Raw genomic sequence first — 13,700 nt, forward strand, 5'->3', positions numbered from 1 at the left:
TCAATTCTATCGTCACAAAAGTAATAGTGAATGACATGCAAGAATTCATCATTATCAATAATGTGATTAAATGGGAATGCATCTATATTGTCAAAAGGGTCCATGAGAATATCTAACGATACATAATGTGATCAGTTTATTCAATAGTATGTAATAAAAGATGCCTGGTAATGTTACGTAAAAACAGAAAAGTACAAGAACGTAAATATAAAGAAACAAGTTAAGAATTGGGGGGTAACAATAAAACAAAGGTGAATAAATGGTTTTAAGTGGTTTAAACATCTTATGACAATGCAATTATGTGAGAACAGACTCCTGAAAACGCTATTGTAAAATTATTATGTAAAATCAATCAAGAGGCTTATACAAATTAAGCAAAGTATGCAGATGTAAGGAAAATAATGGATAAAAGATTCTTAGTCTGTTGTAAAATTTAATAATGGATTGAATTTGTAAAGAAGAAATGCTTCTTAGACAGTCCAAGTGTTTACAACAACATTCCGATCACTAGTATGGCAATGGAATTTCGAAAAGTTTACCGGAACTATTTCAATGGAATTTCGAAAAGTTTACCGGAATGCCAGTTGAATTTCGCCATTTTCCAGCCGTAAAACGAAGCTTGGTACCTTTATTGTACATCTCTTTTACTTGTGATCTCCATTTCTTTTTTTCCAGTAGATCGGCAGCAGTAAGATCATCTATGATATAAAATTTCTGGCTATCTAGCGCAGAACTTCGTTGTTTCATAACTTCAATCTTAGAAGCGTATGAGAGAAAACGGGCAATGATATGCCTTGGCTTGCCGTTCATACTTTTACCATCTCGGTGGGCCCGTTCGATTGTTGGCCTGGGATCGAGTGTGAAAAAATCGGAAAGAATGTTCTCAAAGATTAACTTACAGTTTTCTTTTGTGTTCTCTTCCACACCAACAATTCTTACGTTATTACGACGAGAAAAGCGTTCCGTCTTGTTAATTTTTGCCAACAGGTCAGTTGTACTACCTTGTAAATTAGCAACTGTTGTTGTCAGCTCTGTGACAGTCGTTTTTAATTCCTTGTTTTCATCTTCAAGGGCATCTATTCTAGCAGAATTAAACGATATTGCTTCGTAAAGCTCAGCTTTATTAGATTCTTGGCCTTTTAAAATCGATTCAAGTTTTTTTTTAACAAACGATTCAAACGATAGCTGGTCTTCGCTTTCGAATTCAGCGGGCTTGGTATTTGCTCGTGTAGATCGTGACATGGCTTGTCGTGATTGGCCTAGAGAAAATTAGTATGCTAAGTAGTGCGTTTCAGGAGCTCGTTGTGTAAGCGTCTTACTCCGATCGAATCATGGTGACTTACTGTCAACGTGTCAACGCTTCGTGTATCTTTCCAGGCCGTCGATCATTCACTGACTATCGGGCGGCATACACGCTCTCGATATCATCGTATGTATATGTGACGTCGTGAAATAGAGGCGTCCGACGGCCGTTGAAATAGAATATTGCAATGGCGTGAGTAATTTTCGCTAATTTACCATGGTATCTTAAAATTTCGTTTTTACTCAAAATACTTTACATTTTGTTTTTATTTGTGTGGGTTTGTGTTAATTTGATACATTTAAATAACATGTGTGAATTTCTTGAAAATCGAAATTCCATTTCAGGTCCATTTTAATGATCTCTAGTAATAACGTTTAGGCAGGTAAGTTCAATGGTATATATATAAGGTACTTTCTTTCTTTATTTACCCATAAATATAAATTATAAACATTGTAATAATATACAAATAATAATAACATTATAATATTGTGAATGTTTTGTTATTTAGCCAAAAAAACTTTTAAAATTTAAAATTATATTTTAAAAATTATAATTACATTTGGAAATTAATGCTGTCAATCGTTGTCGGAAATAATTGTCAATAATATTCAAGGGGCAATAATAGTAGGTCAACTGAAACAGAAAGTTAATTTAATTTGTTATTGAATATTAAATTAAAAGGTTTTTAAATATTTCTTATACTTCTATTTATATTTAAGAAATAAAGATATATTGTCACCCTAAACATTTTTTTCTTCAAATTTTTGTTTGGATATGCCATTTTAATGTCACGTAATAGTGACTCGAATCGAAACAAATTATTTACCTGGAAAAATATAACTTAAAACAAAAAAATACTTAAATTGTCTGTCAGACAATGGTTTTTGGTTAAAATTAACCATTTATTTTGTCTTTTTTTAATTAATTTTTTTTTTACATTTTTTGAATAACTTTATTCAAACTGCAAAATGGCCTATTTAAAGTTTGATTTTATTAATCTTTATTTTTCATGTTTTTGGGGGACAATACATCTTTATATTATATAATACATAAAATAAAGAAAAATTAATCAATATCAGTTGAATCTTGCACCAATGTGACAAATTTGATTAGTCTCCCAATTAAAATAAAAAGTTAATAAATTATTATTTTTTGATTTCAAATTAAACTATTAATAATCATAAATATTAATATAAAAAGAGTAACAATTTCGAAAGAAAATGTTTTAGTGTTCCGATCCAAAGTTGAACATGTTTCAAATTGTTAAAAACATTGATAGTGAATTTAGGGATGAAAGCATGGGTAAATGATAATATGGAGTTGTGGCTTGGTGGTTATGATGCTTGGCTACCACTCCAAGGGTCCTGGGTTCAAGTCCCGTCACATGTCAGGATTTTTTCTAAGGAACAAATTCTCCACTCCCAAAGACTTGTAATAAGACTTTGTTTATGTAGAGCATCTTGTGTATATGTTTGTCTTGTGAACCTCTGAGGGTCCCTAATGATCAGCAATAGCTGGATGGATCACCCATTTTTTAATTTTTAAAAAAAAATTTAAAAAAAAAAATTTGTCAACCGCCACATAGCTGAATGAATGCATCAGGTGATGTACCGTGAGAAGACATAACAGGTAAAACAGGTAAACTAAAACCAGATGAAAAGAATAACTACTAATTGGTAAAACATGTTTAACTTATTAGAATTAGTCACACCATTTCGTCCACATTGCTTTCTAACAAGCTACATATTCCAAAAACCCGTCACATCAAATTATTTCAACCATTTCCCCGAAGAAAGTGTTATGAAATTGTTATAATCTTTTTTATTTGATTTGCGATAATTGGTAACTACGGTGATATTACGCATCAGTGATGTTAAAATTGTGATTGAAAATGGAGTTGAAGTGAACGGAATGATCTGAAGTTAATGTGAAAACAAACTGATAACTTTCACCATGGACTTTTAACTTACACCCGCCAATCAGTACCAATATCCTGAAATTGAAATCATAATTATTTAGAGATTTCAGCTCTGTCTTAGTTTATACACTATTAAACTTTATGTGACAAAAAAAATTTCATGTGCCCATGGACATGATGATGTCACATCACTACCATATTTAGGTATATCACTACCATATTTAGGCATATAAAATTTGGTTTTTTTTTGTCACATTAGTTATTAGTTAGAAAAAAACTTTATATTTCCAAATGTTTTTGATTAAGAAAAAAAGTATTTTACAATACAATGTGTTTAGAATATCTTTATACCAAAAACTAAGTAGAAACAACCATTATTTATTATTATTTTAAAAATTTGAGTTACAAAATGGATGAAGCCTTAGACCACAATATACTGTTTGAATGGACATTTATTTTTTTGTCAAACTAGTTTGATAGTGTAGACACAGTTTTAGGAAAACAACTGGATACTATCAAATGTTTTTGAGAAAGCATAAATACAGTACATTATGTGTTTAGAATATCATACCAAAAACTAAGTAGAAACATTAAAAAAAAAAGGGTTTTTAGCTGCAAAATGGATAAGCCTCAGACTACAGGATACTGTATGAATGGACATAGGCACCAGACGTGACATTTAACAAGTGTGATGGTGACCATTGCACACATCCTTTGGCAAGCCTAGTTTGTCCAGGTGACATTGCTGAGGAAATCAAACAGACAGGTGTTCTATTTATTCTGAATAAGTAATCATTTTGCTGCAGGAACTAGTAACTAAATGATGTAATCAAATTCTTAGAGATCAATTTTAATAAACAAATGAAGATGGAGTAACATTTCATATTCTTTAAAAGAACAGTCCCATTCAGACACAAGCTTTGGACATCGTATACAATGCAGAGTAACTTAAACCATTGACGATGTTCTAACTCTGACATAAATCTACCAAGAGTGTATTCTACTTTCTCCATCTACTGAGTTTTACTACAATTATATCCAATTAGACAAAGCCTTTCCTATTTGATGCTTTGATAGAGAAAAATGTTGTTTTAATTCAGTATGAATGAAATGGTTCTTGCCAAAATGGTTCTTGCCATAATCATAATACAAGATCTAAGGACAAAATGAGACTCAGAAAACGTAATCGTACTTCTACTAGTTTTACTGTGTCATGTGTGGAACCCAAATTGTGGAATGACTTGAATTACGAACTACAAGGTACCAACTCATTAAATACATTGTTTAAAGAACATTTATTATCATTTTACAAATAATTTAAAAAATAATACTTGTTGCAGGATTTAGCTTATGTTATTATTTAAGTATTAGTTTTTAGGCTAGTTAGGGACGTAGGGGGACACAACTTATCAAGCTAGTTAGGGACGTAGGGGGACACAACTTATCAAGCTAGTTAGGGACGTAGGGGGACACAACTTATCAAGCTAGTTAGGGACGTAGGGGGACACAACTTATCAAGCTAGTTAGGGACGTAGGGGGACACAACTTATCAAGCTAGTTAGGGACGTAGGGGGACACAACTAATCAAGCTAGTTAGGGACGTAGGGGGACACAACTTATCAAGCTAGTTAGGGACGTAGGGGGACACAACTTATCAAGCTAGTTAGGGACGTAGGGGGACACAACTTATCAAGCTCTTTTTAGTTTTTATGTTTTCCTTTTCATCTTTTTATTATGTATTCTTATATTGTTGTATTTCACAATGTTTGATGAATAAAGAATATTTGATTTGATATGAGTAATATTAGATATCATTTGATTCACTATCTAGTACTCTTTCCAAAAAGAATTTGTTTAAAAGATCTCCAGTATACTACCTCCTCACCATCTTCTGTAAGATTTCTCTAGATATCTCAACCAAAGTCGAGGTAATAGTAAAGAAGGTTGTGACATAAAGTCGTAAATTTGAATGAAAAAAAACCAGTGCGATATAGTTGGTCATGAAGATATCAAAACAAGAATCTATATTTATAACCTAATCCTATCTTTTTAACTATGATTTTTGACAATTATTTCTTGGTGATGTACATAGTATGTTGAAAGAATGGAAATATGCGAATGCATGATAAACTCTTGACCATAATTCTTTTAATAAGGTGAGCAAGACTATGATTAAAAGACTTTTGAACATAGAATAAAGTAACAAACTTAAGTATAAAAGGAAATCCCAAATATAAATCCATTTAATCATTTACTTTGTACAATTATATATTTTTAGAAAAAAAAAATTATGTTACTAAAATTTAACCTTGTTATTCTACAGACAGAAAAGCTATTTGACCACAACAGTGTTGTGGTTAAAATGTTAGATGGTGATACAGAATTTCACCGGCAATACAATGAGGAGGAGGATTACTGTAGTTCACTCTTTTCATGAATCAGCTAAATTAAAAAAAGGTAAAAGTAGGCAAAATATAAGCACATAAAAATAGCAAGAGAGGACTGTATTCAGGGGACAGACTTATTAAGGGACACTTTACCACATAAATGATGGTAATGTGTTTTAACACTACAGCCAACCAATATTTAGAGGAAATTTTACTGGATCCTGAATGTGGCCCTTTAATAGGGGTTTAACTGTATTCTGTTTTCAAAATAACTTTTATGTATTGTATGTAATAAATGTATGTATAATTTTAATTAAAGCATTGTTTAAAGATAGGTATATGTGAAGGTAAAGTTTGGCTGACAGTATAACACGTTTATAGTCCTAATTGTTCAGGGTTTTTGTAACCAAGTTTCTAACATTACTCACTGCCCGCAATCAAAACAGCTGGCCTAGGAATTGCCATTATACAATTAACATGTTTGTTAAATGCAATGTTGATAAGCTCCGATTCATCCCATTTCAATTATGTCAACTTATTTACCTAAGTTTGTAATTAGTGTTACTGTCAATCTATATTTACACACACCTGTTTCCATAGAAACGTGATTCTTTTGATGACCGAGGCAATAAACTTGGATTAAACTCCACGATTGCTTAATCTGACTGTAAAGTATCTAATAATACAAATGAGTGATTGAATAAAAAGTTTTATTGGGTTGAAATAATGCTAACAAGGTGTTTAAGCTTTACTTACACTATCAAATTTTATGTGACAAAAAATGTGATATGCCCATATATGGACATGATGACATCATATCTTGCTTGTAAACTAAGTCTCATTTGAGGCTTAGAGAGTGCAGTTAAAAGAGTAAAATCCTGGCACTAGGTCAAGATTGAACCCTGGACCAGTCCAGAATTGAACCCTAGACCTTGGGATTGGAAGGCAAGCATGTTAACCACCAAGCTACAGTACAGCTACAATACAATTTGATGGATCTCTTGGTATTAAGTGCATGTCAAAGATATAATACAGTGGAAAATGGTAAATGGAGGATAAATTAAAATAATCTCATAGTTCAATATAATAATAGCAATAATATCTGGTCAAATTATCAAGTAATTAGATGCGAGAGTAAAAAATGTTCAATATAATGTTGTTCTATAATTAGCTGCTCACTAATACTTTAAATCCGTTTCCGTAAGGAGGCGTAGAAATGTAATGGCATAGAAGCCATAACCAGTCCTTCACCTCTAAGCCTAACAGACAGACATAATAGATACCCTTCACATCCTGTTGTAGCCGCACCACCCTCCCTAGAGGCGTACACAAAAACCAACTTATAAGCCTTCAATTACGCTCATCCTTACAAAACTGGCAGACAAACACGTACAAATTGTGTACAAATGTGAACATTTTTTAAACAATTGTATTAAGCTCTGTTTACACATGGAGAAATAATGGTCTGCACTATCAAACTAATTTTACAAAAAAAAGTGATATGCCCAAATATGGTAGTGATATGCCCAAATATGGTACTGGTACTGATAACATCATCATATATGGGCACATCATATATGGGCACATCACATTTTTTTATCACATAAAGTATGATGTGCCCAAAGATGGTAGTGATATGCCCAAATATGGTAGTCATTTGACATCATCATGTCCATATATGGGCACATCACATTTTTTTGTCACATAAAGTTTGTAGACAAAGGCTTTACTAATGTAACAACTCAAACTAAAGAAATGTGAATGCAATTCCTTACATAATATTGTAGTAAAATTAATGATATACAGTAATTATATGGATACACTTTACTAACTTGTCATGCTATTTTTACTCTATTAAAGGTGGCTATTAATTATGATGTAAAGTTATTTTAAAACTTATATAGTCTCTTTTCAAAATCTTGTTTTATATTCATTCATATTCTGTATTTATGTAAAAATGTAAAATAAACTAATGGAGTGGAGTTGTGGCTTGGTGGTTATGATTCTCGGCAACAGTAGTAATCCAAGGGTCCATTCAATGGTTCAAGCCATTAAACTTTTTTAACAAAAATTACAAACGATGACAATTATACGCGAAATATACTGTAAATAGTTCTGCATTTTATTGTTTTTATATTATATCAAATATTGTAATGTAATTTCAATTGTTGTTCTGTAAATTTTAATGCAAGAATAAAATTTGAATCTTGGGTCCTGGGTTCAAGTCATGTCATGTCAGGATTTGTTCTAATGACAATGACGATTTACAAATCCCCAATAAGTATCTTGTGTATATGTGGACAGGATTGCCACCTTTACGAATGATAGTGAATTAATTCGCTTCTGGTTATCCTTCACAATATGCCTAAATAAATTTTTTTTTTTAAATAAATAAATAAAATTTTACTTTAAATATTAGAATCAAAATATGAAAATGCAATAAATCACTTTAGAAGATGATAGATAAAAGCATGGTATTTGTTTTTCTTGGATGTGTTTAAGGCTAGCATCCGGTTGCGCAAGTTCACATAAGCCGAAAGATTACTGAAATGGATGCACAGAAGCTTATTGTGATCCTACAACCTGTCTGAAACTAGGCTACAGTATTGCATCAAACAAACACTGTATTCAGCTAGCAGGAAATATCACATTACTACTATTTTACATTTATTTGTTGATATTTAAAGATATATTGTACATTTTTTTAAAATATGCAATTTTAATGTTACATAATAATTGACCAAAAACTGGATCGAAAACAAAATTATTTTCCTGGAAAAAATGTAATTTAAAGCAAAATGTACCTAAATTGTCTGTCAGACAATGGTTTTTGGTTACAATTAAACGCTTCTTTTGTCTTTGTAAAGTAAAATAATAATAATTTTACAGAAGTGAATAACTTAATTAAAACTGTAAAATTGTCTATTTAAAGTCTGATTTTAATTATCTTCATTTTTTATGTTTTTGGGAGACAATACATCTTTAAAGTATTAAATATTGCAAAACAAAGTACAACTTTTAAAAGATCGAATAAATAAGTATTTTCCTATTTTCTGACATAAACGAACATTACACGTATGTGATCTTAGCAGCACATTGAATACATTCTGTTTATATTCTTCAACAATTTCAATTTGAAATAAAATTAATAATAATAATAATGTATTTTGGTAGTATTTCATTTTTATGAAAAAAAAACAACTTTGATAATTTCTTTTATCAAACCAGATGAACATTTATAATCTTCTAAATTAGTGAAAAAACTTTTAGATTACTGTAGATGGATTTTTCCTTTATGCGAGTTGTGATTTGTAGTCAGAATGGTTTCAGTACAAAAAACAAAATAATAATTCAGCACTATCAAAAATAAAAGTAATATGAATTATAAAATATAGGTTACAAAAGCCATTTAATTTACAAAATGCAATCCAAAAAATATTGCCTAATCCCAGCAAAGTGTTCTATAATCCTAACAACAGTGGCAATCTACCACATAGTATTTGTTATGTTGCAGCTATATCTTATCTATAGATATTATAGGTCCCAGAACAATAATTTAATGGTCAACAAACAGGTTTGAAAACGGGCAACTTTTGCAACAAACAACAAAAGAGTTATAAACCTTTTTTGAACCACAGGAAACCGTGACAAAGATAATATAATTCATTTTGTAATTTTTGTTTTAAGAATCCTATAACACATCCATATAAAGAAATGAATTTGTTACAAACTTCTTAATTTTAATATAGCAAGTCTCAGGAAGGAACAAAACATAGTGTTGTTAGGCTCCAGCTGTATGCTTGCAAACATAATAGTATAAGCCACGGAATTACGGTACATACACATTATTTAAGGCCAACTCAGACAGCGTCGTACGACAAGGCCTGATGAAACATCTTGACTCGACTTAGTGTGAGACTTAGATTTTAGGTCGTCGCGAGAACTTTAAACATTGTCAGGTTTCGTCATACGACGCTGTCTGAGTTGGCCTTTAAAGACCAATTACCATCACAGTATTTCCAACTTAATTTAAAAACTTGATCTGTACAAGATTACTACTAGTACATTGTACTTTTTGTTCCAACTAGTCGCCATGAGACGCCAAAACTGTGGAACAATTGTTCCAATTCTATCTATTCACCTTTAATTCGGCTGTAACAAATTTATTTTCTGATATTTTTATTCCGAAAACATTAATTGAAAAATGTATGGATTATTTCTAACAGCTGACAGAAACTTGGATTAGAAAGCAATAAACGAAAGAGAAGTCTATTTAATCAATCAGTACTTTTGTCTGAATCAGATCTTGCATTTCAATTCTCGTGAGAAAAAAAAATCTTGAAATTAAACCACAATTTTCATTGAAATCGTAGCGAAAATGTCAAATGAGACGATATTAAATTATAAATGACAAACATTGGTGTGGAATATTTTGTATAGGATGCTATAATTGATTTAATCTCTTATTGCTAATGTAAAGATCTTATCAAAAGACATCCATAGCAATTATTTCCAGAGCAATGTGACAAAATATGTCATCAGTGTTTAGCCAGCAAAATAATGATCTATTGAGATCAATAAACAAAACCTTGTTTTACAAGAACTGTCAGGAAGTAAATTATATAGTGAATCAAAATGGTTTTATACAAATTAAATTGAAAGAATAGTTCTATACTAATGCTCTGTCTACATTATCCAACTTTATGTGACAAAAAAAATTGTATGTACCCATATATGGACATGATGATGTTTATCACTACCATGTTTAGGCATATCACTACCATGTTTGGGCATATCAATGCCATATTTGGGCACACTAAACTATTTATTAGGATAACTATAGAAAATGTTTTTAAAAGATGGAAATTAGAAAATTAAAGTTAATACAGAATGAATTACTGTACAAATATATAATTATTCTTTATTCTTTATATCAATATAGGCAACTAAAATATTTGTCATTTTATTACAAACAAAAAACAATAGAGAAGTAGAAACCTACAGTTTAAACAATTTAAACTTTCTTCTATTTTTTTGGTAAATTGTAAAAAAATAAAAGTTCTCAATCATTCAATCAATTATAATTTTATGTGAATAATGCTATGAATCATTGTTGGAAACAATCTAGGCTAGTTCAATTTACAACCCACAATTGAACTCTTTCTTATACCTGCCAACTTCTATAAAATTATAAGAAATTGTGTGTCATTGTTAAACCTAAAAATTAGCTATTGACAATGTCCAAACATACACTGCTCCATAACTTTGACAAAAAACTTGCCAATTAAAACAATAATTATTTATTATTTTTTATTATTATTCAAAGCCACAAAACAAAACTGCATTTAATGTAAATTTGACGATACGATATTGTGAAATATAAGTTGATTCTAATAATTTAAGTGGCCCGCTATAAATCCCAGTATGAATCGCATCATTATTTATTACACGTTTTTGACTTGATACTTTGTCAATTATAAATCAAGAAAACAGTTTCTAAATTTCAAATTCCAAAAGCCAATTTATAAACAGTTTTATTGAAAAATGAGTATATCTTTTCTTAACATTCAACGTTGGTTAATAAACCCTACACAAGATATATGGAGATTTCTTTGTAATGAAATAAAGTTACTGTATATTTCATTCACAGATAAATTTTAAATTCGATTTATATGTAGATTTTGGCAGAGGTATTTAGAACTTATCAGCTCCCTGTCTACACACGCCTGCATCCTATTCTATGGCGGCTCACAGTCCTAACAAATTGTGCCAGATCTTTAGGAGGAAAATTGCCAAAGAATGTGGTTAAAGTTTCTAGAACAAAAGGTCCCTCAAGAAGAAAGCATGCCATATATGGAAAGACAAAGGCCAATGTCCTTTGATATTATATTTATTATGTTGAAATCAGCTAGACAAAATACTTGGAATAATCGTTATAAAAATATTAATGAAAAATTTACATCAAAAGGAAATGAATGAACAATATCACTAATTGAAAAAAAAAAATTAAATATTGATAAGTTTCCAATTACTAGTAAAGTTCACGATGTGGAAAGTCCTTAAATTAAATTACTCTAATTTAATGTAGTAACTTTATCTTCTTGTTTTATGGATTTTTTTAAAGGGAACTCTTTTATACAATAATGTAATTAAACCAGGCACCCATCATCTAAAACCTAATCAATCATTTAACCGTAACTAACTCCTTGGAAATAATGCCATTTAACTCTTTAAACCAACGACCAATTAAAAAAAAAAACCAATACTATACTACCAACCATAAATTGAAACATGGCAGTGAGTCAGTCAACCTTTGTCAAATATGGTTGGTGTTTCTCAGAAAATACTGGGGACAGTTTGACCTCTGATGACCTCTAACCAACTCTGTGAAACATTCATCAACACACCTGTGACATACTAGAGGTGAATGACAGTCTACAACTTGTAATTGTAGTTTTTAATTAATGAAGTGGACATCTAGCAAGTCATCAATTATCAGTTACAATTAAATCAGAAATTATCTAACCATTATTGGCAATTAAGCAAGTTAAGACAAATTATATTCAACACTTTGTTACTGTTCAGACATGAAACTAGTTAAAATTGTCTGCGTATCAGAAAAAAATTAATAAATTCAACGTCTGTATCATGTATAAAGTTTATTTTTAGATTATAACAACTCTATGATGACAGAGGTCGTAATTATTATTGTTTATAATTTTAATTTAATGACAATACTATGCCTGGGTGTGCTAAATCACTTGACATTTATTCAGAAACAACTGAATATGAAATATGTTGTCAAACGTAACGTTTGTCAGAAAAACAAATTTCAAAACTAAGTCAGCGGTTCAATGTCAATCTAAAATGAGACATTTATATAGACATATTAAAACATCTCTTACTCACATAAATATAGTTATTCAATAAGTAATAATAATAAAGTTATATGAAAAAATCACATTTATTGCTGCTACTGCAGTAGACAATAGATATGGTTTTCTCATATTGCTGACAGCAAACATAATAATTTATATCTAAGAAAACTGTTACCTTAGTTTTCAAATTCAAATTTTACTTGAGTTGGAAAAGAACTGTGATGCGTACATTGTGGTATTACTCTTTACAAAATTTAAGTTTTACAGACTTTTTTATCACGCCAACTTAAGTGGCCAACAGCCACTTATAAGAAGGGCTGGTACATGGCAAGCTAAAGTTAAAAGATAGTATAAGTGTGGAGTGCCTAGACAGACCGTCGGGCCCAATGGGAGGCTTAGGGTATAATCCACAAGATGTAACCAATATGTCACACTTAAGACAAGCAAACCTTTACAGACAATCTTACGGGCTTGGTCCGGATCATCAACACAAGGAGTAAAAATGGGGCATGATTCTATCGTAGACACTTACTGAGTTAATGTTAAAAGAAGCATGCTTCAAGCTTGGTTCCCACTTGAGACAACACAAGGACGCAAGTGCATCACTGGTAATTTGACCAATCATAATCCCATGGATGACGCAAACTCTTGCTTATGATTGGTCAACTCACATTTGTTGCGCCTACGGTTCCAAGTGGGAACAAAGCTTAATGGGACCTTTACGGTCAAGAGGCCGGAATAGGTTCAGCCATCAACCGACTTCCTAACAACCTATAAATATTCGTCTGAAATATCTACAGTATAGACTAGTTTCATTATGTAAAAATCTAGATTGATCAAAAGGGTACCCCATCTAAATTTATATAGATTTGATTTTGATTTGAATTTACACAAATATACATTACAATTGGTAAACAAGAACAATTAAAACATACGGTAGTCTTCTATGGATAACCCAAAAAGCCGGTAAATATCATTCCAGCTTATTTCCATTGGGGTCCATTATATAAATCAATACAAACAAAAAAATATTAAACCAGTAAAACAATAAAACATAGCATATAAAAGCATACTGTATAAAATTGACTATTAAAATAATATTTCAAGTCAATCTTTAAAGTCGGTATTAAGTTAAAATACATCTGTCATTTATTCATTCATGAGAATGTTCCTTTACTTTAAATTTAAAATCTGTCTTGTTAAAAATGGTTTTT

General features: G+C 30.7%; 1 protein-coding gene across 3 annotated transcripts in view; it reads right to left on the reverse strand.

Moving 5' to 3' along the window:
* Positions 1-13,700, reverse strand: part of LOC140040908 (SWI/SNF complex subunit SMARCC2-like) — a 64,614-nt gene that overhangs the window by 12,438 nt on the left and 38,476 nt on the right. Inside the window, exon 25 of one of the 3 annotated variants that reach the window (XM_072087181.1) lies at positions 3,274-3,296. The exons of the other annotated variants lie outside the window; for them this stretch is intronic. Coding sequence (XP_071943282.1) covers positions 3,283-3,296 — 14 coding nt within the window. The 3' untranslated portion in view covers positions 3,274-3,282. The remainder of the gene's footprint in view (positions 1-3,273; positions 3,297-13,700) is intronic. 3 annotated transcript variants of the gene reach the window in all.

Source organism: Antedon mediterranea, chromosome 2 (assembly GCF_964355755.1).
Source record: "Antedon mediterranea chromosome 2, ecAntMedi1.1, whole genome shotgun sequence".
In the NCBI taxonomy this organism is placed as follows: Eukaryota; Metazoa; Echinodermata; class Crinoidea; order Comatulida; family Antedonidae; genus Antedon; species Antedon mediterranea.